The sequence below is a fragment of the Channa argus genome, chromosome 10 (genome assembly GCF_033026475.1).
Source record: "Channa argus isolate prfri chromosome 10, Channa argus male v1.0, whole genome shotgun sequence".
Classification (NCBI taxonomy): domain Eukaryota; kingdom Metazoa; phylum Chordata; class Actinopteri; order Anabantiformes; family Channidae; genus Channa; species Channa argus.
This window is the reverse complement of record NC_090206.1, coordinates 10,922,074-10,947,542: the sequence shown is the minus strand read 5'-3', so window position 1 is coordinate 10,947,542 and position 25,469 is coordinate 10,922,074. Positions and strand designations below refer to the sequence as shown.

Here is a 25,469-nt window from a genome sequence, read left to right as displayed (position 1 = left end):
GTTTACGCATATGAACTTGCGTCTTACTTTTCAAATGCAAAGGAGGAAGTTTTTTTCCCATGGGGGAAAAAAAGAAAACACTTTTCTGTGAGTTCTGTTATCGCATCATCAGAACCTCCAGCCCCTGATTCAGCCAGGCTTTTGTTTTAAACGCCAAAACGGCAACATTTGCAACCAAATGAATAAACCCAAATAGTAAACCGGTCATGAATTATGCAGGATGTGACTGACTGAGACGCTGTATGTGTGTGAACAGATTTGTCTGACATCAATACTCTTCATGAGCCTGGAGACGGGCAGGTGATGTTCTCCACACTTTGGAAATTAACACTGCGTCAGTTCTGGACATCTCAGCAGGATGAGCAGATATGTGCATTATCTTCAGCCTCTTACAGGGTCCTCTTTAGCAGATTTCACGTGGAATTCACATGCCATTAATACCTGGGTAGTTCTACTTTTGATAAGGTCAGACAGCAGCTTTTAATTCAGACAGATAAGGGGTAAGTTTCTTTGATAAAAAAATAAATAATTTGTATTTAATCAGGCTGGATTGTAATGTGTATGTGAGAAATCATCTGCGGGGTATTTGGGTCAATGCCAGCTGGTTTCTTTGTCAGTGTTAGCTCACACAACCTCATAATCTATTATCACAAGCTTTGCTTGGGAAAAAAGAATTAGCTAAAACTGAAATGGGCTGAGATTGGAGCAGAGCAGCATGCAGCAGGGAAACATCACTGATCTCAGGTGACCTGACTGTGGAGGAGTGAGAGACTGTCCACTGATTCATCTCCACCCTCTGGCTAACCAACAAAAATAAAGAGCTAGATTTGGCTTCATGTGTCCAGTAGGTGGCAGGCTTTCTCCTGCCAAAACATTTGTACAGACGCAAGTGCATGAACAGTTACATTTAACATTTATTTTTTTTTAAGAAATCTCAGTTGTTTTTTTTCAACGGTAACGTTATCACTACTTTGATACTGTATCACAACTTGACTGTTTGTCAGGTCAAACATTTCTCTTGAAAAACAATTACATATGTACATATTTTATTTTAGTGGAATCTGAAATTCCTTGTGTGAAGATGCCTCTTTCATTTGTAATTTTATTATAGAGCTCTTTATTAATTTCCAGCTAATGTATCTCTCACAGTGCAGCCCTATTAGATTATTTATTTTTCAGCTCCCAGCTCAGAAATCCTGAGAGACACACCACTCTTGTTATACAAGCCTTGTTCTCCACTAACCAGACGCTGTGTTTTACATGCTCTGACTCTTGGCTTTTCCCCGTTCCTCTAGCACAGGTGTTTCTAGAACACATTGCAGAACAGTTTGTGACACCATAAAGATAAAAAACAGTTTTCTCTTGTAAAAGCTTCAACAATTAGCCTGCTGCCTTTGTGTCGTTGTGTGTTCAAGGATTTGTAAACACATTTTATCCTGACTCACTCATACTTCATGCATCACTTAACCTGGTCTGATATTTCAATTGTTCCCCAGCATACGAATGTATCAGTAACATAACAGAGCCACTGCCTTTTGAAAAGATTTCTTTGAACACTCTGTGATTTCACTCCAACACATCTGTCATCAAAACAAAAAGCCTGTTGGGGTACTTGGTGCAGTGAAGTAGGTTCTCTGTCTTTTGGGTTCGATCCAGCGCTGTTGGTGAGAAGCAGCACTATCGGGTAACAGGTGTGTGGCAGTGACTTGAGATGGTGGTATGTCTTTCCTCTGCCGCCTCGCACCTGTTTACAACGGCTAACCTGCCTCCTGCAGTTGTCTCAGAGCTGCTTCTAAGAGAATTTCATCATCTCCCCACCACAGGAACATTAAACCCTTTTGTGTGTCTAAACAGTTTAGACTCTCCATCACTCAGACTTCTGAGTGAGGAAATCTGAGAAGGGTCTAGTCAACTCAGCATGGCCCTTACCTCAGTCTTCTTCTGGCCGCAGGGATAATTAAGAATACCCCCTAAAGACCCTAACCTGTGCCTTTCTGTGATATTCTGTTTAAACATGTTTACATCATAATCTATCAAATTGTGTTGTTCTATGTGTTTCTAAGGAAAATCAAAGGGAACAAGTTTCTGCAGGTAACTTGACTTATCAGATCACCTTTTATAGGATTTTCCGGTAGCACCCAGGGATCTTTATCAGAAAATCGGTTGACTTTGTTTCCACTAAATTTTGCACTTTTGCTATTGACAAATGTTTGAATACATCCATCAACCCATCCATTATCTGTCACCACTTATCCTATGTGGGTCGGGGGCCTGGAGCCTATTCCAGGTCTCATCGGGCGAGAGGCGTGGCCCATCCTGGACAGATCGCTAGTCTATCGCAAAGCCACAGAGAGACATACACAGATAGATATCCATTCACACTCACATTCACAACTATGGGCAATTTTAGATTCACCAATTAACCTAACATGCATGTTTTTAGACTGTGGGAGGAAACCACAGTACCAGAGGGAAACCCACGCAAGCACAGGAAGAACATGCAAACTCCACACAGAAAGGCCACGGCCGGCCGGGGCACGACCCCGCAACCTTCTAGCTGTGAGGCGGCAGCGCTGAATTTTCATCATCGTGTTGCCCTTGTTTGAATACACATTGTATCTAAATAAAGTGACAAACTTGATTATTAAAATGCCAAAAAGTCTTGGATAAATATTTAGATTCAACAGCTGATTTCATCCATGACACTGTGTGAGTGACATTCACATTGCTTGTTTTATTCTGTTAGACATCAGAGTAGTATTTGTCTCTGAGCCTGAGTGGAATTGTATTCTCCTCAGTGTGCCCCCTCTTATTCTGATTTCTTCTTCTCTGTTTCATGTATAAAACAGCTGTCACCACAAACAAACACGTGGATGCCAGAATCATACCCACGCCAACTAACATTGTCAGTTGAGCAGATCTGGGGTATTCTATCTCACAGATGGAGGTCTTTGTGGGGGTTTGAACCAAATCACGTGTCCCTGTCCAGGTGGGCACCTTGTCCAAGTGGCAGGGTTCCATGCTCTCATTGACCAACAAATTAACCCAAACAGTGCTATAGAGTGGAGTTGGTTTCCCCTCATCTCTGACTACAACAAAAAGGTGATGCATTCCCAGATCCTTCCGTCCAAGTGGCTGACCTGTAGTGATGTGCCCTGACCTCACATTCACCTGGAAGGGGCTGCTGTGTTGCGCAGGCTCTGGTGCCACAACAGTATACGTAATCTCTGAATTCAGCCCGGAATCTTCGTCGATGGCATATATCTTTGTTACTATGGTGCCTGCCACTGTTGCTGGAGAGACTGTCAGGCATGAGGAGTTGCTGCTGGGAAGGATCACTTTTGGCTGGTTGTCATTGATGTCCTCCACAAAGATAGTTACCCTGGCAGTGGAAGACAAAGCAAGTGGGTGGCCATGATCTCTGGCCAGCAGGTAGAGTTCATAGCAATCCTCTTTCTCCCGGTCCAAGTTTGTAGTGGTGTGAAGTGTCCCTTGGGTATTATCCACAACAAAAGGTCCACTGCTGTGTACAACATTCAACTCTATGTTCCCATTCTTTCCTTCATCTGGGTCAACAAACCCTACCTGCCCAACCAGGGTGAACGGTGGTACATTCTCAAGGATGAAAAACATAAAGTGGGGGGTTAGAAAAACAGGTGCGTTGTCATTCTGGTCCAGAACATGAATGGATACAATGGCCACAGACTCCAAAGGAGGAAACCCGCTATCTCGTACAAACACAGCGAGCTTGTGTACGTCCTGCTGTTCCCTATCCAGAGAGGCTGACACGCACAGTTGACCCGTTTCAGGGTCGATGGTGAATATGGCAGATGTGTGCTTGTCCAAGCTGTAGGTCACTCTGCCATTGTGTCCGCTGTCTGAGTCTGAAGCCGAGACCTGCAGGAGTGACAGCCCTGGCTTGTTGTTTTCCTCCACCTCCAGCTGGTAATGAGACTGGGAAAAATGTGGGGCATTATCATTGACATCTGCCACCAGCACCCTGATAACACTCCTAGAAGAAACGATCACAGACCCTTCAGCTGATCCCTTATGCGCAACCACAGAAATATGATGTTCCCTTTTTAGCTCATAGTCTAAGGGCTTTGATGTGGAAAGCAGATATTTGCCATGCTGTAGGGTTAAAGTGAAAGGCACCTCGCCCTCAATGGAAAGAGATGAGCTGCTGTCACCCCCAAGCTCTAAAACAGCTAAGGCCGTGGGGGGCTGGTTCTCTGGTAACACCATGGTCTGGTTTTGATGCTCCGCTATGAACCTGATCTTAATCGTCAGCTCTTGGTTTGCCTTGGGGAGGACAGATACAGTCACCTGAGTGTCTGCTGGGGGGCAGTGATGGCCGCTAGCTAACACTTTTAACACCAGCTCCTCAGAGTTGTCACTTTGGAGGTCCTGTTTTAGTCTAATGTACCCAGTGAGGCTGTCAAGGCTAAAGAGCTTCTTGGCCCGCTCAGAGACTTTGGGACTGAGGGAGTAAATGATGGCAGCATTCAGGCCTGAATCTGGATCTGTGGCTCTGACCTGAGCTACCAGCATGTTCTTTGGGGAGTCTCCTGGGATGGTGACGTTGCGGAGGCTGTCAGAGCTAAAGCTCGGACAGTTGTCATTAACATCTGTTACTGTGACCATTAAAGTTGCTGTAGCACTTAAAGGGTTTCTGCCACAGTCAGTGGCCACCAGCAGCATCTCATATTGGTCCCGAGCCTCCCTATCCAAAGCTGTCTTCACAATCAGCATGATGAAAGTCTCCTCAACTTTTAAACCGAACACTTCTTCAGATTCTTCTAGGTGGTACTGCAGCTTGCCGTTATGACCGGCATCACTGTCCTGAGCTTGGTCATCCAATAAAAAACTAGTCCCTACAGCCACGTCTTCAGACACTCTCAGGTATATTTCACTGTTTTCAAAATGAGGTGCATTGTCATTGATATCTTCTATGATCACAGGAAACTGTATAAGGTCTCCTGAGGGCCCCACAACAGCATTGTGTAGAATAATGCATTCCTCAGCTTTTGTCTCCTCAGGGCAGAGAGCCTCGCGATCCATTTTTTGCTCAGTTGTGTAGAAATTCCCTGTGTTTTTGTCCATCCAAAGATACTCCTGGGTAAGGAGCTGGTAAGGAGGTGGAAAGTGTTTACTAAATGATCCAACCAGAGTCCCAGGCTCCCGTTCCTCTGGGACCAAAAACTGGACAGAACCACATGTGATCTGCCTGAGAAAGACCAAAAGCAGCAGATTCTGGGAATAAAAGACAGAAAATGTGAGCAGAAAACAACAAAACAGACCAAAACAACAAAAACAAAACAAGTGGTTGTAATTTGACAGCCTTAGTTTTGCATTTCAACCTGACAAAGTGTGGTTTGTTTTCCCAAGTAGCGACAAGGTTTGAACCTTGTGGCCCACAGAGCCATTTTAAAAGCAGCAACTGTGTGGGGAAGGTAACGTGATGCCCCTCAATTATCTACAGCCAATTGCAATCACATATGAATAACACACTCCAACAAAAAGTACAACTTGTTTTTTAAATTATTTTCTTGTCCATATTATAAAATCACAGTTGCGTATATGTCTGGCTTCTCAAATATATTAATATGTTTTTTCTGAAAAGTACCATTTTTTATATAACTCAACAACTCATCAGGGTCTCTCCAGCTGCTCTGTTAAACATTCATTAGATTTAAAAAAAATTTAAATACACACAAAAAAACAAAACAAAATTACAATCATGCCTTTTTTAGTCAACCAGAAACACAGAGATGGCCTGAATAATCCTTGAATAGCTTTTGACTTACTGACCTGCAGTAGTGCAGCCCAGTTCATAGTATCAGGAGTCCCATGGCCCATTGCCCTCACACATGTTACCCAGCTTCCCTGGCAGCAAATGAACACTGAGGGCAGACACGGCGACCTAAACCTGCACAGCTGAAGGCATAATTCATTACATGCCCCTCCTACAACACTTACCTTGTGTGTCAGACTGACACAGGAGAAGCCAGACGAACAACAGGTTTGCCTGCATGACTTGAATACATGTTTTGAAAAAAACTGAGGCCTCTAAAGTATAAAACAATGGGCAGGCTGAGGCTTATATTGTGTACCTTGCCTCTAAACTATACAGGGTGGGATTAATTTGCTAACACCAAATGGGTACACATATCTATTTTTTTACGGGCACAGCTGCCACCTGTTGTTTTAATTTTTGTTTGACAGATATGTTTTTCTTTAAGGTTTGCCCTCTGGAAGCATTAATAACCATAGAGAACATGTCTATATAAATTACATTAGTAACAGTGTTAACACTGCAAAATGTCTCTCTGTGCATTCATACATAGACTTAAACTATTGGTTTCCTTAGTGAGTAAACATTGTTATTATTATTATTATTATTATTATTATTATCATCATCATTACTATGTATTACTATTTAGAATCACATCACTGAGGAGAATACTGTTCTTTTTTACTGAATTACCAGGCTCATACTGTACTAATGATTAACTACTAACTGAACTACACTTAACTACTTAACTAGAACTACATCCGTATATTATATATTTAAAATGTTTCCCAACTTAAACAGCAACATTAGGGTAATCAAAAGTTTAAAATACAGGTTTATACTTTCACTAAAATACATCGTTGGATAAATTTGGTGACAGGAAAAAAAGCACTGAATAGTGCCACGCACACAGATCGGCACAGATACTCTGTGCAAGTAGAAAGTGCACTGGAGGAGCCTCTATCGACAGAGCGGAGTACTGCAGCACTTATATACACACACACCCATCAGCCACAACATTAATACTGGCGGCCTTAATAACGTGGTCAGCATGGCCCCTCTGAGCAGTGTGCGGGTACACAGCCCCCATACACAGCAAAATGTGTTACACTATGTGCAGAGTTGGTAGAAGTACAAAAAAACCCAATACTCAGTGCAAGTGTTGGCTTAAACAAAATTATTCACTACAAGTACCACTTCAAATGTTTTACTCAAGTAAAAGCAAAATATTACATTTTACTAAAGTACCAAACGTGACTATGGTAATTATGGAGCTTGGAGCTTGTTGCCTGTGCCAAACCCAGAAAAACGTATAGTTTTTATAACGAGTATTTTAACTTTTAAAGTCTACAGATTTTATTTTTTATTTGGAAAGACTCAACAGGAAGTGCGTAACGGCGTACTTTGGTCATTCTTACGGGTTTTCCTTTCAACTTTCCACCCACTTGTTTCCACTTACAGTAGCCCTCTGAGGGAGTTTGAGCGACGTGATTGGCTGCTCCGATCCGCTAGCTGATCGGATGTGGAAGGCTTTCAGAATAAAACCACCGTCCTGCTTGTCAGCTTTGAAAAACAGCTCTGAACCTAAGCGCGCAGTGACTTGGTGGTGTTTTATTTTCCTGCTCCAACATGTCTTCAGACATTAACACAGGTGAGTCCGTTTAAAATGATACTGTGAGGCTACAACATATTTTACCCTTTAAAGATCCGAGTTTTGACTAATCATTTTAATACATATCTTATGCTAAAAACGTTTGCCACCCAAATGTTTTGGTATTTTACACAAGCTACATGACAAATACCTACTTTTTATGTAGTTTAAAACTTATTTTAAAATATATTGACAAATAAATTCCTAAATGTGACTAATTTAAAAACGTATAAACAGTGCTTCTGAATGTGAGTTTCATATATTTGCTTATTATAAGGGAGTATTAAAATTCTGCAGCGTTGGCCTAATCAAACGATTTTGCAGAGGTGTGTTTTTTTGTTGGGTCTTTATAAAAAAAACCTTTACAACAACCTGAAATGAAATCAGGGCTTTAAAGTATGATTTGACATTTTTTAATTACAAAGTATGTACTTCCTGTACTACTATTGTGTTTTGCACTGTAAAAAAACGGCTGTTTTTTGTATTATTGTAGTATTGTAGTTGTATTCTGTATTCTATTATACATAAAAGCTCTTTATAAGCAGACCATTTACAATTTGCAATTTACATTACGTATGACTATTTTAACATATATTTACTTTAAAATGATCAACTGTTTGGTTCACTACTTTACTAAGTTCTACTGTAAATTAAACATTGCATTAGTGTGTTTCTATTTACATTTTTTGATGTGATGATTTTACAGCAATTTACCTTTAATTTAACAGACATTTCTTACAGTGGGATGATCCTAACATTTTCCTTCAGTGGTGTAATGGGATTTCTTTCCAACTGTTGTCACATTTTCCACAGACTTGGAGCTTGAGCTGGGTGAGTTGCTGCAGGAGTTCCAGGACGTGGTGGAGGAACTAAAAGCCCCGTCTCAAAGCAAACCTCATGCTTACCAGCACATGCTGCAAGAAGCCAAAAGTCGCACAGGGCTTGCAGATGACAGCGGAGTTGAGGACTCTGATTACAGTGAGTAACTAAATCATTACACTAGAGAAATGTGTTCTGTGTGTAAAGATAATGATTGCTTAACATACAAAGTGCAGGAAAGGAAATATATTATTTAGTGCATCATTAGCTGGAGAGTGAGGTTGAATGAAGGCCCCATGGGTGCTGGTTGAGCCCCGTTATCAGCCCCAACAACTGTAGCTCGCCTTTCTTAATTTAAATTAAATTAGTCGTACAAGAGGACACATCCCTGTGCACTCCTATTAAAGCAGCTGTTTTTGCATGTGACAATAGCTGTGTACTGAATTGGCTTATATTTATGGATCACCCATCTTTTGTCATTTGCTTTGTTGCTGTTGTTGTGTGTTTGTCGACGGTTAAGGGATAAAAGCAGAAAGTGTGTTTCTCTGCTCCCATGTGTCGTCATTATTAAAAGTAACATTACAGGAGGCAAGCCACTTTCCAAAGCTGACACATGGGAATCGCCAACAGTGGAGGAGCGTTTACCTTCACTTTACTGCATGTTATCATCCTTATGTTCCATTTGCATGGGTTTGGCCTTTTAGTGCTTGTCTTTGCTTAAATTTCCTCTGCTCACTCGCTTCTCTCCTCTCTCCCCCTCAGGCAGCGAAGCTTCTTTGGGAAACAGTTTGAACACCAGCGAGGAAGAGCTTCACACAGCAGGCATAAAGCTGGCACCGAAAGGTACTCGAGGCTTCCATCAGCCTATCTCTATCCAGATAGCCCTCGCTTTTTACAGTGATCACTATCACTTTTTCTCTGATCACAATCACAGCAACACAAAACCCCTCAACATTATGCTGGGAGCTCTTTTGTTTTTACACAACAAACCCAATGCCACTGTGACTGTGACATCCCGGCCCTCCTGCAGGGGTTATTTATGCAGTTGTGTAGTGCTCTGACTGGCTCAGGTGTGTGTAAATGAATGAGAGCTGGTGTATTTTGCTGCATGCATGAAATCTTAATGAATGAAAACAAGAAGGTGACCACAAGGTGTCATTGAGTCTGTGTTTAAACCATCAGATGTTTACAGCAGACACACTGGTGGGATCCATCCAGCTGCCAAAGTTTCATAGCGCTTAAGATCAGCTTTATCTTAGAAGCTGATCTTGTAGAAAATCTTGCAGAAAAGAAGCTGAAAATGTTTTTGCTAGTGCAAAAGCAGTTTGGCTCATGTGTAATCCTGGGACTTGGATTAGTTTTTTGCTTTTGATCCAAACGAAATACACTTAACTGAGTTGCATTTCTCCACACAAAAGTTCCATTGCTGTTTTCTCTGTAGTTTCACAAAATTTATTTTCTTTCTGTCCTCTTTTTTCAGCCAAACTGGGAGACACAAGGGAACTTGATATTTTTATCGACATGTTGGACCGGGAACTTGCTGGTGCGTGTTTCAAAGAATTACACCCCTTATCATTTGGTCCATTTGCATTTAAACTGACAAGCCAGCAGGATGTGGCCTCTGGTGGCGGACATGCTGACAAGTTGCATGTTTTTTTACATATTCAAAATTGCATAGTGTTAGACACCTTGTCTCTACCTTGGACTGTCCCACCCATTTATCTCTGAGCACCTCTTGTGTGTAAATGCCATGTATGGGGACTCTATCTACACGCCCTTTAGTGATAATAGCATACTTGACTACATGAGCACCATGATCCTGCTCTCTGCACTAAAGTGTTAGTGTTTCAGAGGCCTGTGAACTCGTATCTGCATACACACACACACACACAGACAAACCACAATGAACAAAACATGCATCCTGTGCTGAGAGAATTACAAATGAATCATAGCTCCTTCTGTATCTTTACAAAGCTCACTGATTAGTCACTGCATGTTTGTGTGAGTGTTAATATATTTGTGCTCTTTTTCTTTAATTCAGGCTTCTGAGCTTTTGTACTTTTCTCTTGCAGACATGTGAACAGAGAGAAAAAAGACACGTTGGGGGAGGGGGACAGGCTGGGGGCGACAGACATGCAGATCTACACAGATCCAACCGCAGCAGATCAGCAGATCCAACGGAGCAAATGCTTCCTTTGCTGCTCCAGGGAAAAAAAGGCTAACAGTGGAAAATTAAAAGGGCACTGTATTCCAGAATGCAAGAACACTCTCAAACCCCTGGCAAACCGCGTCCAGTCGGTTATACAATGTCTCTGCAGCGTTGGATTCAAGATGTTCTTAGAATTAGAAAAAGCTTCCATCTGTCTGAACTTAAGAGAAAGCACTGCCTGGAGTATAGAAAGCCTGCTTATACTACATTTGAGATTCCCATAGGAACTATGCCAGTAGGGCTCTAAATCCTCATGTGCCGTTTTTAATGTAAGAGGACCATGTAATGGGGGCTGATTGAGTCTAGTTGAAAATTGATGGCAATTTAGTTCTAAACTAATTTCAACTTGAAGGAGTTGAGATCTGCTGTGTAATAGCAAATGCCATTTATAGGCTGTCGTGTACAGTTCTTGTTAATATTCATTTTTATATAAATTCTTGTACAGATGAATGCACATACAAATAAAGCTAAATTTTGATGATATTTTGTACTATATTTGATTTTGCTGATGATGCTGAAATATAAAAATAAAATATGAACTTCTGAATTCAGAGACACTCTTTGCAGTGTTGGTCACAAGTTATTCTGCGCACACATACACACACACACACACACACCTTTCACTTCTCTAAAAATACTCTTGACAGTACTGACAACAAATTATATTCAGTGTGCCTGCACCCTCACCATCCCTTAATTGACTATTGCTAGTGTCATGCCACATGCCTCAAGAGCTATGCTATGCTTCCTGTATGTCTCTGCTGCTTGTGCTTTGAGTTTCACTTCTGCCATGAAATCCGGAAACCTACAGATTTAGCTCATACAGCATGTGAAGATTAAAAAGGAAATGCGTCAATTGCACTGTGAGAAACAATGCTCATTTAGATTTCGTGCAATAATTCTTCTGCAGGGGGCTTTGTCTCTGCTATGACTTATAAACCACAAATCCCAACTTTGAACTGGTGGGAGGAAATTGTTCTGCTTTGTTTGAGTCACCTTAGCAGTTATTTTGCTGTGAGTTTTAGTGTAGCTTAGGTCTATGTTTTGCCATCCACTCACTGATGTCTCCTCTGTTTCATTAAAGTAACATGACTGAGTGAAACAGACAAGGGCGAGGTGAATGTTGCGGTTGTAAGACTTGTGACTTTTTACTTTACACTAACTGACATCAGCAGTATAATCCAACTAAAGTATGCAAAATTATTTTTAGAAGGCACTAAAGAGTTAACCTTGAGTATAAAGTAGGGACAGTCACTGAAACGTTTACCTATACAGCTTTTCTAAATGACATTTAAGGCTTGTTCCAGGGTGGTTAAAGTCAAGAAGAAGTTTTGCCTGTCAGGCACCAGCAGTTTATTGAACTGTTACTGTTTTCTTCTTAAAAATTTCCAGTTTCATATGACTTGTCAACGATACCACCGGCCCTGATGATGTATTTTGGATAGACTGCTTAGGTGGATGTCAGTGGCTGTGGCCAAAGGAAGAAAGGTTGGACATTTAACACACTGCTGCTCGTCCTATCATGTCTAATTAAAAAACACTTTGTTCAGAAAGTTCAGCTCTGGCCTGAACTCTGTCCAACTATTTAACCCTGTTGACCGGGAGGAGAGCTGGTCCAGGGAGAGAGGGGAGAGAAGGGTGTACAAGTGAGACGAGCTCTAAATTCAACATTACTTCAAAGCAGAGAGGAATAATGGGAGCAGAAAGGGACCAAGAAGAGAGTGTGCAAACAATAGCAAAATACACAGGGGTGGTAAAGAGTAACCTGCTCCTCCTGTGCTGTCTGTTCCACTTAGAGAAAGGCGAGGACGACTGATTGGGGCCACAGCTGTTCAGGATAGTAACAAACAAAGTTTGCTTGGACATGATGGAACTTCCTTCAAACAAAAGGGCACATCCTGATTTCAGGGACTGAAGGTGAGGAACTGCAACAATGCAGGATACATGGTTGTGAATTACTCATGGAAGTGAAAGACTTTGTCACTGATTTTTCCCATGGTGAGTTTGTAACAGTATGTTTCAGATCTGTGGCTGTATACAGTCTGGTACTTGACACTGCTGCCACACTTGTCTGCTCTAATCTACCTTGTCATTTCATTTAACAAGAAAAGTCACCAGCATCTAATTATGCTGTATGATTTTATTAGATTGCTCCTCACTGGAATCTGATGTAATATATCAGTTTGTCTTGCGGGAACACCTCCCCATTGTTTATCCGCTAATTACTGTGAGACCGGTATTTGATTGGCAGCACACCAAAGTAAGAGGCCAATATGTCAGCCAGTTGCCTTCTTTAGATAACAGACAGAGTAAATGATGAATGAACTGAGTTAATTTGCTGATAAATTAAAATGAACTGATGTTATGATGAGGCAGTGAATGGTCTTAAGAGATGAAGACATAATAAAAATCATGTTGTAGCCCTTATGGACATCATCTATAGACTCAGGCATATTGGTAATAAAGGTCACATAAACTTAAAATCTACACCGACATTGCTGGATTGTTTTAAGCTAGTTAACGATCTAATGAAGATGTAATTGAGTATAGCAGAAAGGAGACACTGGTTATTATCAGAGAATGAGTAAATGAGGCAGAGATATAGCCAGTGCAGTGAGGCTATCATGACCAAGATGAGTGCAGCATGCAGAGCACGCACTCTTCTGTCATCTGCCTGATGAGACACCGGAGCAACGCCTCTCCCCTGAGAGATCACCAAATGGTTGAGGCTAACAACGCTCTCCCAAGGAATTAGCTGGCTCAACTGCCGGCACACACACCCAACCAACCTGACACACACATACACACACACAAAACCAGACACACAGACACACACACACACTGTGAAATGTCTGACTCCGACTATGTCTTACATAACTGAGGCCAGTCCCTGAGCCGGGATCAAGGACTCAGATCACTGCTTTGTTATTCTTGCAGAACTCACAAAAGGAGCATGAACCATAAAAGGAGTCGTTGGGGGGCTGTGAAATAATATCTCTCAACTGACACATCAAAGTCGTGTTAGATATCCATGTACACCACAATAACGTTTGTTTCCAGTCCTTTTAATATTGTGACATGACAGGACAGTAAACACTGGTCAAATATGTAAATAAGCAGAATGTTTCTAAGGATGCTGAAATATCTCAGCAGCTAAGGTCTTTAGTACGGGCATCCATGGCACCTAAAAGACGCATGACTAGTGATCCCTGATTTTACTTCTAGCGTGAGGTTGACATTTCTGGTTTTGATTGAAACGTCTCAACAACTATTGGAATTAAAGTTTGGTACAGGCATTCATGTTCACCTCAAGCGATTTGTCCATCAGGCGGACTCTGAGCCTGCTGCTAATCCACAAATTGAATAAACTGCTGAAAATGAGAAACATTAAAGTTGTTAGCACTGTTCTTGTGATGGTAGCTATTTTTATATATGTGCGATGGTTTTGGCCAAGATTTAGTGATATGTTTGGAGTTTATCTTTACAATGCAAAATCAGCATTCTCTGTGTTCATTACCTTATCATAAGTGAACATATTGGCCTCCCTTTCTGCTGTGTTTACAAAAACTACTGACATATAGAATGTTTTCACAACATCAGCTACTTGGGTTATGAAGGTAAAATAGATCTTTAATACAATTTTAACTCAACCAAGAGAAAAGAATCTTCACTACTCCCACATTTTAAACTCATTACTGCAGAGAAAACCTTTTAATAGATTTTGGATTTTTGTGGTTGATGTCACAAAAACCCAAATCTCTACCTAGGAGATGGGGGTGTAGATTATGAGACAGAGAACCAGTGGGATTCCTGTCAGAGGAGTTCATTCCTAAATAATGTGACTTGTTTAATCTGAGCTAGACATGAAACGAGCATTGCATCACTGCTGACCGGGGATTTCTGGAAGCCACTTCATCCTTCCTCTTTCAACTGAAATAGGCAATTTCCTTAAAAATCTGACTGAAAATTGAGCAAACAACACGACATGTATCACAGAGCTAGAATGTTATCATGACTTGATTTTTTTTAATTATGGAGAGCCTCTGTATTGTAAGTGCTAGTTATAAATTGAACACTGGTGAGAACAGGGGGTAAAAACAAGCTGTGAAAGGATGTGGATGCCTTAATGGAAGTGACAGCGAACATAGTTTTAGCAAATGCCATGGGCGACCTGGTGGGAAGGAAATTCTGTGTTCTTTAGTGTAATGCAGCAAGCTAGTGAGCTGTCAATCACACAATGAGGCCTCAGTATTTACTGCTCTTTCACTACTAGGAATAAAAGTGGTCAATTTTTAACACCTTTTTTTGAGTGTGTTGTTGTGTTTTGAGTGTGTAGTGCTGTGAAACAGTTCTCAGGCTGTGTGGCCACAACTTTGTAAGCAATTTGCTAAAATCTTTAAACCACAACTCCTATGTGGTTGTAGTTTACTATACTTAACCTACCAGTGTGAAAATGGTTTGTGTACTGTTTGTATTATGAGTATACAGTGGCTGCAAATACACTCACATTTTGAAATATGGTGGAAATTGAATACTGTATGAATTTTGTCCGCAAAAATATTTTAGTTTCAATTTTATGTTCGACGAACTGACTGGGTCATTTTGGGTGATAAATTACCATTGATACATTTTTTTAGCTTTTTTGAAAAACAGAGTCTTCACTGCAAAGCACTAACATTTAGGCTTCACTGACAAATGAAAGTCTCTGCCTCACAGGTTAAAAATAGGCTTAACTTCAAAGGATGCTTCCAGTATTTAATAGAAAAAAAAAACAACTAGTGCAGATTTTTTTGGGGGCAAGCTCAGATACTGAAGTCAAACTCACAGTGTAGTTGATCCAAAAGTTCTGTGAAAAGTAACATGGATTAACACTAAAGATCAAATTGGTGCCATTGAAAGTCACTGAGATGTAATTTAAGGGATAAGATACTTTATTTTCAGTGGGAATCTTAATCTGTTCCAGCATGGCTCAGGCCCGCTAGTTCAGACATCCAAAGGTTCACTGACGCAAACTTTCCCTGCCACCAGTAACCCACATCTGAGAAAGGCATTAGTGGACTGCCATCTGATGGTGAACTCCTGCTGATGCAACTGAGAGATAGCGCCGGCACCTGGCCTCAGCTGTTGAGGAACGTCTCTGCAAAATAGCTCTGAATTGGCAAGATGAGGCTGTGAATGATGAGAGAGATGAGAGAAAGTTAGAGTAGAAAGGAAACACCCTAGAAGTTGTGAATTTTGCCGTGAAACTTCCTTCTCTCACACAGGCTTCTGAACTGGACCAACTAGTAAGACAAATTTGCCGTCAAGCAGCGTCTCATGGTAACAGGGTTTTCTGGACAGGAAACAGGATAGATACTGTGTAGAGGCTTAATATGTGCTTGTTGCCTGCTGTTGTTACTTCCCTCACACACTGGGAATGTACAGGCTTTAGTCTCAGCAGCCTCAGTGGTATCTCCAGGCCATCCATCTTACAGAAGGCAGATCATTATGTAGTCGACAGGCAGCTTTAGGCCGAGGGCAGGTGGGACTGCTTGTACTAGATGAACTATAGGCCGCTACTGTTCCTTACTGGACGTCCATAAAAAACAAAACAGCCCCTTTTACTGTTGAATAGTACATTGCACTTGAGCTTGTTTCTATTTTTGCAATTTTGCCACAGTTTGTTGCACCCAAAGCTGCATTTAAATATTATGCAGGTTTTATTTAATCTTTTTGCTTTTATTCAACAATGGCCATTAAAAGACCAAAAACGGTAATGAATTTATCTTGCTAACAAGTTCTGTCTGTGCAACCACAGCTTGTAGCTTATGCCTCTGCGCCTCAGAAGCTCACCATCACCCAACAGCCATTAAAAACACATAAAACAGATCTACCATTGGGTGATATTCTAGTTTCTTCTGACACAATTATGTGGCAGCTTTTTCTCTGGACAGTAGCACCATGCTGGGAAGGAGTCACTGAGCATGCTGGGGGATGTGGCTCTTTGCTTTGCTAGTTTGACGAGCTGCAATGCAAAAAGCTGCACTGTCTTTATTAATCATAATTAAAGAATATGTAACCCACTGGCCTGGCTTTTGTTTGGCTCTAGTCTCAGTGTTTTTAATAGTTTTTGGATGACAGTGAGTTGAGCAGCACATGAGACATATGCTACATCTGGCTGGGACTTCACAGACAGTACTTGTTAGCAGGATAAATCTATTGGTTGGTTTTGGTCTGTTTGTGGGATTTGTTCATAACAATAAAAATATATAAACAGGCCAGGCTTTTATCCTTTAATGCAAAAACTATGGGATTTTTTGGGAGGAACACTCACAGGAGCACTCAAATACAGGACTTACAGAGATGCTGTCCTGGATTGTGATGCTCTCTCTCTAATCATTTTGTAGGATGGAAAATATACAAACACTACTATCAGCACCAAAGGTCTTGGTGTCACACCCATGGAAAATGGATGTCATATTCTATATTCATGAGAACCACAAAAAGATACAGAAAGAATAGATATTTTATTTTGATTACTCCAGTTTGCGCGATTATAAATACATTCTATGGACATAAACAGTAAAGTAACAGGGCATCTTTAAGGAATCTGTACAATGACACTGAGATAACAAAGATTTTTCATGATGTATTTGGGCTCAAACACCATTTGTTTTGTCGATTTCAGTTCTAGTTTGTAGTGAAAAATGGATTACAGTATCTGGGTTCTGTGCCACCAAAAAAGTTCCAGTGCATGACGCTACTTGGTAGGTAAACCTAAAAAATATGCCAGCGATTTGTCCAATGTTGTGTGGATACAAAAGGAAACTCAAGAAATGGAAATAATAGATTATTGGTGTAGTATAATTTCCCTTTGGAGAAAAACAGGCTATTTAAATTCTAAAGTGCAAGAGTTTTGATTCAGTAACTGGTTCCACTCTGCTTCCCAATTAGTAACGTTCATTAGCTTCTTAGCTAGCAGAGAAACACAGTAACTCAAGAAAAATAGACCTTAAATGAGCAAGTATTAGAGATTATGGCACATATGGAGGAGAAGAAACAGAAGATGCAAGTCATGTCTGTGTGAGACAGAGGAAGAGCTGCTCAGATTATGGTTTGCGTGAGGGGAGATTAAAAAAAAACTGCACAAAAGGGGAAGAAAAAGAGGAGAAAAGATAAATGAGACACAGAGATGAGGGTGAATAAGAGGGTGAGAGGAAATATAGGTAACAACACGTTCACTGTGGTAGAAATAAAAATCTCAATATCTGCACACACATACAGACACACACACCTGCAGCTTTCTCCCAGCGGGTGGCACTGTGTAATTTGGCACATCCATTTCCTAGACTGGGTTTTGTCCTCAGAGCTGTCGAGGCAGTCACAAACCCCACTGGGGTATTCCAGCCAATCCTTGAATGATGTCACTTTCAAAACACACTCACCGAACTGCAAACAAATCTCGACTGCGCAAAAGTGCCTTGCTTATAGCCGTCCTATTTTTCTACTGGTGGTGATTCTTTTCTACTGAAGTTTGGACTAATTTCATCAAGCCTTCAAGTGTCTGATTGCAGAAGGAATGTGACCCCGTTTCCTCTTACTGCACAACACCACTGCAGTTTCCCTCATCCTTCCTTTTGGTCCAGCACTTAATTATGTTGCTCTTCATAGGGCCATGGATCCCAAACCCTGTCCCTGAGGCCACCAGGTCTACCACTGCCAATACTCAGTGACATCTGCTCTGCTTTAACGGCATATGGGAAAATTACATGGCAAAGAAACAAGTTGCCCTCCCATGATATTTCTTCCCTTTGATACTTCACTCTCAACTTCACCACTCAATTTTAGCCTGTGCCACTATGTGTGTGTTTGTGTCTGTGCATGTGTGTATTGAAGCCAGTGGTAAGTGACCTCCTGCCACTGCAGATGGATCAGACGAGGGGACTTTGATTCGTTGTCTTAAAGGGTCATCTCACCCAAATTACAAAGACCAAGCAACAAAAACAAGGAATTTCAGCCACATCTCATAGCTTTCAATAGTGCAGAGACTTTGCACATACTAAATAATCAATAAATAATCAAGTGGTAAATGAACTTTTTTTGTGGTGCTAACAACAATAGAAATAATATTTACATCTGCAGTGATTGATATTTTTTCTCCGACAGCACTGACACATTATTACCTTTTAACTCACTATGGTGAAGTTGTTCATTTACACTTCCAATAGAAACAGAGAAATAATAGATTTTACTTGGAGTTGTTTTTTGCTCATCTGATAACGTGTAAGTCCAGTGTTCACAGTCGTTTTATTTTTGTTTTTGCCAACTGCTGGGGGGAAGGTGTCACTCCGCCTGCTAAATGCCCCTGTGTGTTCACCAGCTACTCTCTAATTGTGTCTGTCTGCAGTTTGGTCCTGAGCAGGTAATCTACAATGGGTCGGATTTTTGTTTTGTTCTTCTGAAAAACAGCTGCCTGCTGAGTCTGGAAACAACTCTATGAAAGCTGAAAAAATTAACCAAAACATTAATTTTCAGGCCTTACAGCAAAAAATAAAAAATAAAAAAAAAAGAGGCTAGAAACTCCTAAAGATGCATTCCTAACAGAGACTCCTTTTACAGTACATACATGTTGTTATTAGATCTATTTATTCTATTTATTGTATCAGCTTTGACAAAATCTTCCCTCAAATAATGTCTGGTGTTACTGTGAACTGTTTTTATAAAGTGAAAAAACAGTAATGGGTTCTGTGGACTGCCAGGAGCAAAAGGGACATATTTTTTATAGATGTCACGTTTTTTCTTTTTTGCTTTTTTCATATTTCAATGCTGTGAGCACCACAAAAGAAATTCTATTCACTTCTATTGTGTGGAGGTGGCAGCAGGAATCTCAATCAAACCTTTGAGGACATTTTCCAATAAACGTCGCTAACATCCATTTTCCAATCAGGAGCATTTACAAAAATATATTTGCTCTTCAAAATACAATCAGTACCCTGCTGTTTGATCATGTTCATCTCAATAACAAGGTAGTGATAATATTATTGCTAGTAAAAAAGGTTTGACTATTTGCATTGTCTCTTTACATAAGCACAAGCACAGAAGTATTGAAAAATGTTTTATGTTATGAGACAGCACCAGGTAGATGCTTGTTTCTTCAGTGGCAGCAGCTGGGCTGAAGACAGTGGCTGATTAGGAGGTGAGTGCCATATAAGGCAGGATGCAAAAATAAAATGACTCATACAGATCAGTCTCCAGGCAATTGCCCTCAAATAACCCCTTCTCTTTTTCTGCCACTAGCAGGTCCGGTGATGAGCTGACCAGACTCTTGCTCTTGCTTCTTGCTCTGCTGCATCTCTAATCATTAAATACCAGGGGAAGTTGTTAAGGAATACTTCATAAAAATGTTAACTTCTATGTGCATGAAGTGTCTAAGAATTGCAACACTGATCTAGGATCCCTGGTCCCGTTGCATTACTGCACTTGGCTGTAAAACAGGAGACAATCTGTGCTACGCCAAGATACTTCATGGAAATTGTCAGTTTTACTCACAGAATCAATAACTCTAGTTTTCACTCTGAGAATAACATATAATAGGATGCAATGTGAGTATATCAAGGCAATCTTTTCACAATCTCCCATTGCTGCAGCACTACTTTGCATGAATTACAGTAAAATCTGGAGTTATGCACGCAGATAGGCCCCAAGCTGTTAGCCTGTTTTTCTCAAAGGTTTCAGCAAGAGAAAAAGAGAAAAGGGAGGAGAAAAGAGACGAAGTGGGGAGGTAGAGAGGAGGTCCTGGGGGGAGACTTGCACTTGCTGCAAGAATATTTCTTTTCTAACAGATTCAAAATGGAAATAATAAAAAAAAAATCATAAAAGGGAAGAAAAGAACTTTGATTAAGACAGAGGAAAAAGTTTAGTGAAACTTTATATTCTTAATTTTTTACAGTTTTAATTTGGCACATGGCACAATCAGCATGTATGCATCTGGTATACATAAATAAATATTAAATATTCTATACATAAATATACATATAGAGCTCTTACAAAGACACCTAATTGTCTTGGCTTGAGTTGTTTGAATAGACAACAATACATAGAAATGATTTGTTGGTGCTTTTCATTCTGAACAGTGTTTTAACTGGTTTGTAAGAGGGAGTGATATCTCCATAGAAGCCCTATACATATATGTATGTATGCCCATATTTATATATATATTCAAAGAAATACAAGTGTGCACTGATGTAGGTTTGTTCAGTGCAAACAGGCCACTGTCTGCTGTTGAAGAGGAACTCTTACAAAGTCAATGAAATCATGTCAGTTAGTTCATTTGAATCTTTAGCTATTTTTTCTCTTACACATAAAATAATAGATTTATTTTGTAATCTTTAAGCAAAATTAGACATATATAACTTTGAAAATAACAAAAGTGCTATTTCGCAAAGACAGACACCCAGAGACGCAGCAGATACACTAGTGTTGGTGAACCGAAATAAACAACATGAGAAAGTACTCAGTCCCCACCCCACCACCCCCAGAACCACATTATACAACTTACTAACAGAAAAAAAAAAAAAAAAAAAAAAAACAGGTGCATGGACACACACACACACACACACACACACACTTACTCACTCACCACTCTTACATTTGCAAGTTCCGACAATGTGTCTCCTCCTTTATCTCGCCTCCTAACCACACTTGCACGCAAGGAATGAGAAATCATTTTCACATGCACACAAACACACAGGTGCTCTAAGCAGCATGTGTACGTGCACACTTTGTGGAGATAATATCAGATAGATTAACAGATAAATTGGCTGTAAAAGATGCACTTTTTTCTTAACAAAACAATCACAGTAACATAGTATTTATCTCTGCCTTCTCATCTCCTGGCAAGAGCTGTCCCAGACAAATCATTTCTATACGAGCTAAAATAAAAAAAGATAACGCAATTTGTGTGGCTGTTGTGTTGGTACGCAACAGAAAGAAAAAAAGATGAGTTTCCCAAAATGGGTTTAAAATCTCTACATCTGCATATCCACTTGATTCCCCATCCTGGATTCAGTCTCTCATCTTTGAGTCTCATCTGCTTGTAACACACATAGTCTCAGGGAATAGAAATAATGACAAAAAAGAACAAGCTTTATAAGGCATTGAAACGTAAAACAAAACAGAGAAGCAATTAAAAACATTTTGCGAATATTGACGTAGAGGCCATTGTTCTAGATGTGTCTCCCGCAGGAGGAAGGGATGGGAAATAAAAAGCACTTTTCTTTGTTTTTGTTATGAATTCAAGAAAAAAAGTGTTGATATCTCCTCAGTCTGCTTAAAAAGGCTTTTAAAATGATTACTTTAGAAAAAAACACTGCAGAAAGACCCCCTCCCCCGGTCAGGAGAAGGGAAGCAGTTTGATTTTGGCAGCTCTGCACAACTTGACATCCAGAGAGAGCTCTCAGCAACTCTCCTCGTAGTAAAAGTCTAGTTAAATCTCTTCACGTTTTAATCCGACTCCTGCCCTTCCCCTCCCCTCCCCCTCGCAGCCCTCCCCCTCCCTGTGATATTTATAAAACACAATCCTCTCCTGCATTCGTTCATCCTCCTGCTCCTCCTCCACTACCACCGCCGCCTCCTCCTCCTCTTCTGACTACACCGGCTGCCCCTGGCCTTCTTAAAGCTATACGCGGGTAGTTGAGTGGGAGTGCGGCAGGCCAGTGGAGTTGAAGCCAGTTGTGAAGGTGTTGTAGGGGTGCAGGTTGGGCATGCCCACCAGAGAATTGGGAATCATGGTGATGGTGTTGGGGGTCATGAGGGGGATGTCGTCCGGAGAGCGCCGCAGCGTGAGCGTGTAGTCGGGCAGCGAGGCCAAGCGCAGTGCCCCCTCGTTGCTGTTCCCTGCCTCGCACTCATGGTGCGTCTGGTTCATCTGCAGTGACATGATCTCCTCCTCAGGCGCATGGTGGCTAATGTCATTGGAGGTGTTCTGACGCTGCGGGCTGGGCTGCCCGTGGCTGGAGTCCTGCCGCCGCTTGTCCTTGCGGTAATACAGGGCTGCAAAAGCCAGCACGTTGAGAAAGAGCAGTGAGGCTCCTACAGCAATGGTGACACTGAGCTCCGTGGAGTAATCCCTTGGGTTCTCCACCACCAGTGGCCCCGTCTCCTCCTCGTCACTCCAAGACTCTTTGTCCTCGCTGTTGTAAGCCGGGGACATGGGAGGTCGCTTGGTGTTGAACGGCCAGGTTTTCCCGTTTGGTCTCTTCGTGGAGAGGGTGTTCTGCGTGGTCTCTGGAGGGGGCACTTTGGTGGTGGTGGAGGTGTAGTGGAACATGTCATGGAGGTTGTACAGGTGGGGCACTAGGTGCTTCCAGAAGGCCACTTTGGTGGCACGGTAGTGGTCACGCACACGTGGCTTCAGGCCAATATGCAGGTATAGCTGGTCCTGGGGGTTGTACTTGGACCAGGCCACCTCTTCAAAGCGGTTGGCCTTGGTATGGATGAACTTGGTGTCTTGGGGAACTGGTTTGTTGGGATCCCTACAGACAGAGAAGAGACACATGTGATAATGTTAAATTAGAGTCTGACAGTTTAATTATTTATGCCCTCACAGCCATGCGGAGAGAGGCAACATAAAGATACTAAAAACAGTTACGTTCACAGTTTATGTTTTGCTCTGGAAGAGGTTCAGTCTCAACTGTAGAATTATTGATTTTGCTTAGAAAAACTCGACAACAGAAGCATAAACCCAAGACCGACCAGGGGACTGTAGTTTATAACTGATCCAGGTGTACGTCGTCTTGTATATAACATGACTTTTTCTCAACATTACAAATTTTTTAAAATAAATTTTCATCAAAACATCTCATTGTGGCAGGACTCTGTCTCTCTGTGGGCATAATGTGCCTGTTTGTCTCATCCCCTCTCTCCCCAGATGTTGTTCTTATTTTAGTTCTGATGCAGCCCACCGACAAAAACCAGGGCAGAGGCTTTAAAAGTAAACACACATGAATAAGTCAGCAGGCTTTAGGGCTCGCGTCAGGAGGCATCTTGTTGTTGATAATCCAATGCTGGTGGAGCCCCTCTACTAATTGCTTAGGGAAGGCGGCACAGTGTGCATTGGCATCCAGTGTACTCATGTAAAGTGGACCATATTAATCAAGACACTAAGAGGGAACTGCAGAGCTATGTGTGTATGTGTGTGTTTGGATATAAAGATGTTTGAAAGTGAGAGACAAAAGGCATGTGTGAGACCGAGCCAGAGAAAAGGAGACAGGGAGAATTAGAGATTTTTCCGCATGTAGTTCGTCTTTTGATCTACAGGGTTCACTGTTTCACTTTTCACTTTTTGACGTCGCCTCAACACTGGATGCCCAGTCATTTCAATTACTGTAAAGCTATTGATTTATCGAAATAATTAAAATAAAGAATCTTCCACATTCACAAAACTCCCAGGTGCCATACGATGTCAGCAGTGGGAGTTGTGTGGCCCATAGTACAGCCTTTGGTACTGAGGTAGTGACTTTCTGAAAAATTGCACTGTGGCCTCGGAACACAATAATTGATGTTGCTGTGAAGTGAAGTTAAAGCCATGTTGTTGCAAGGAGGCAAGGATCTGCAGGACATCTCTCTAAATCTCATGAATTATCCCTTTGTAGGTCTGATTGCGATGTCAGTGGTGAACAAAGTTCAAATTTAGTTGGGGATTTAGGGATATGGTGGCTACAGTGTGTTTTTGGCACAAGCTGAAAAACCTCCAAACAGGGCCAAGAGAATTAAAAGCTATGCCAGGAGAATTCACCCTTCGTCCTCTCTCCTGTTCGTTTCTATGCTGTCAATTTTTCTTTTTCAGGTCAGTGCTTCTGGGAGAGGTGAGAGAGAGAGGCATAGAGAGAGAGCGAGAGGGAGAGAGAGAGAGAGAGAGAGGTAAAGCAAATTGAGATGGCTAGAGCTGAATCCCTGGACCTGGGCTGGTGTCAGCAGTGCAGCCCGTAAATAACCTCTTTTATTAGGCCCGTAATGATCCCCAATGAATATTGACAGCCAGACTATGATGACTTTGTAGCTGAATATCAGTAATTAAGTTTCAAAGGAACGGGTGGGGAGGTAAGGTCATATTGATCTCCCTATGCGCAACATTCCAGAGAACAGAACGTCAATGATGCAGCCAGAGACGTGGTTGTCTGCAGTCCACGTGAGTCATGAATTCTCACAGCAGTCATTTGCCCCCATGCTCATGTGCAAACATGCCTCAGCCCACTTTCTCTCTCTCACACATATGGATACACACAGGCACATGACAGCAATAATGCAGGTCAGAATAATCTCCGTTAATGGGAATTCCAGGCAGTTCCATGACACTGTAAATGCTCTCTTTTCATGAGGGTCAATTTGTTTATTGTGATAGCAAAAATATAGAAAAGGTATTAGCGTGAATCTAACAGAAACAATTTGTGTGTGCAGGCAGCACGGGAACAGCGATGCAGAGGTGTTAGAAATGATCTTTGGTGGTTGGCTGGTTCAGTGCGAGTGAAGATGAATAATTTAGGGAACACAAAGAAATCAATGTGGCATCTTTAGTTAATTTGATTTGCCGCATTAGAGAACAACTGGCTGCCTTATCTAATTACACACACATATGCTTGGGTAATTGTTGCAAAGTCAATAGTAAACAGGCTACATTCCTTTGAACAATTTCTACCACTGCTGCTTGACTTTGGGCTGCATGCTAGCTTTGAAGTGATAGTTGCCCTGAGCTGTGGAGTGAGAGGGAGTGATCAGAGCTTGGTTTCTGCTGCTCAATGTGGTGAGGGCTTCTAGGTCAGCCGACTCTGTTAGTATCGGGGCATAATAGGCAATGTGTGATGCAATAGAGCAAGATAGACTACAAAGCTGTGCTGCTGTGTTAAACATCTCAAGTGCACCATAATCGCTGCTGAAATTTTCATGAAACATAATTTCTGAGTGGAGGTTACAGGTGGTTTACCTGTACAACATAATGCGATATAATTAAAGATAATAGC

At 41.4% G+C, this 25,469-nt stretch overlaps 3 protein-coding genes across 7 annotated transcripts in view; 1 reads left to right on the top strand and 2 right to left on the bottom strand.

Moving 5' to 3' along the window:
* Positions 1-63: 63 nt before the first annotated feature.
* Positions 64-7,176, bottom strand: pcdh20 (protocadherin 20). Its single transcript, XM_067517559.1, has 2 exons — positions 5,812-7,176; positions 64-5,253 (listed from the first exon to the last, which is right to left on the bottom strand). The coding sequence occupies exons 1-2, from the start codon at positions 5,857-5,859 to the stop codon at positions 2,743-2,745; spliced, it is 2,559 nt and encodes an 852-aa protein (XP_067373660.1). The 5' UTR covers positions 5,860-7,176; the 3' UTR covers positions 64-2,742.
* A 109-nt stretch (positions 7,177-7,285) lies between these two features.
* si:dkey-27i16.2 (regulator of cell cycle RGCC-like) lies at positions 7,286-11,033 on the top strand. The gene is made up of 5 exons (XM_067517565.1): positions 7,286-7,445; positions 8,259-8,423; positions 9,027-9,107; positions 9,745-9,807; positions 10,337-11,033. The coding sequence occupies exons 1-5, from the start codon at positions 7,424-7,426 to the stop codon at positions 10,342-10,344; spliced, it is 339 nt and encodes a 112-aa protein (XP_067373666.1). The 5' UTR covers positions 7,286-7,423; the 3' UTR covers positions 10,345-11,033.
* An 8,207-nt stretch (positions 11,034-19,240) lies between these two features.
* Positions 19,241-25,469, bottom strand: part of LOC137134110 (neuroligin-3) — a 113,578-nt gene continuing 107,349 nt past the window's right edge. For all 5 annotated transcript variants that reach the window (XM_067518592.1, XM_067518593.1, XM_067518594.1 and 2 more), the window contains one exon: positions 19,241-22,985. In XM_067518592.1, coding sequence (XP_067374693.1) covers positions 22,130-22,985 — 856 coding nt within the window. In that variant the 3' untranslated portion in view covers positions 19,241-22,129. The remainder of the gene's footprint in view (positions 22,986-25,469) is intronic.

Bases quoted from the DNA above. Each gene is read 5' to 3' on its own strand.
- pcdh20 (XM_067517559.1), bottom strand. From the start codon at position 5,859: ATGGGCCATGGGACTCCTGATACTATGAACTGGGCTGCACTACTGCAG. The intron at 5,254-5,811 runs GTCAGTAAGTCA...TTTTATTCCCAG, and splicing joins ACTGGGCTGCACTACTGCAG to AATCTGCTGCTTTTGGTCTT.
- si:dkey-27i16.2 (XM_067517565.1), top strand. From the start codon at position 7,424: ATGTCTTCAGACATTAACACAG. The intron at 8,424-9,026 runs GTGAGTAACTAA...TCTCCCCCTCAG, and splicing joins AGTTGAGGACTCTGATTACA to GCAGCGAAGCTTCTTTGGGA. The intron at 9,108-9,744 runs GTACTCGAGGCT...CTCTTTTTTCAG, and splicing joins CATAAAGCTGGCACCGAAAG to CCAAACTGGGAGACACAAGG.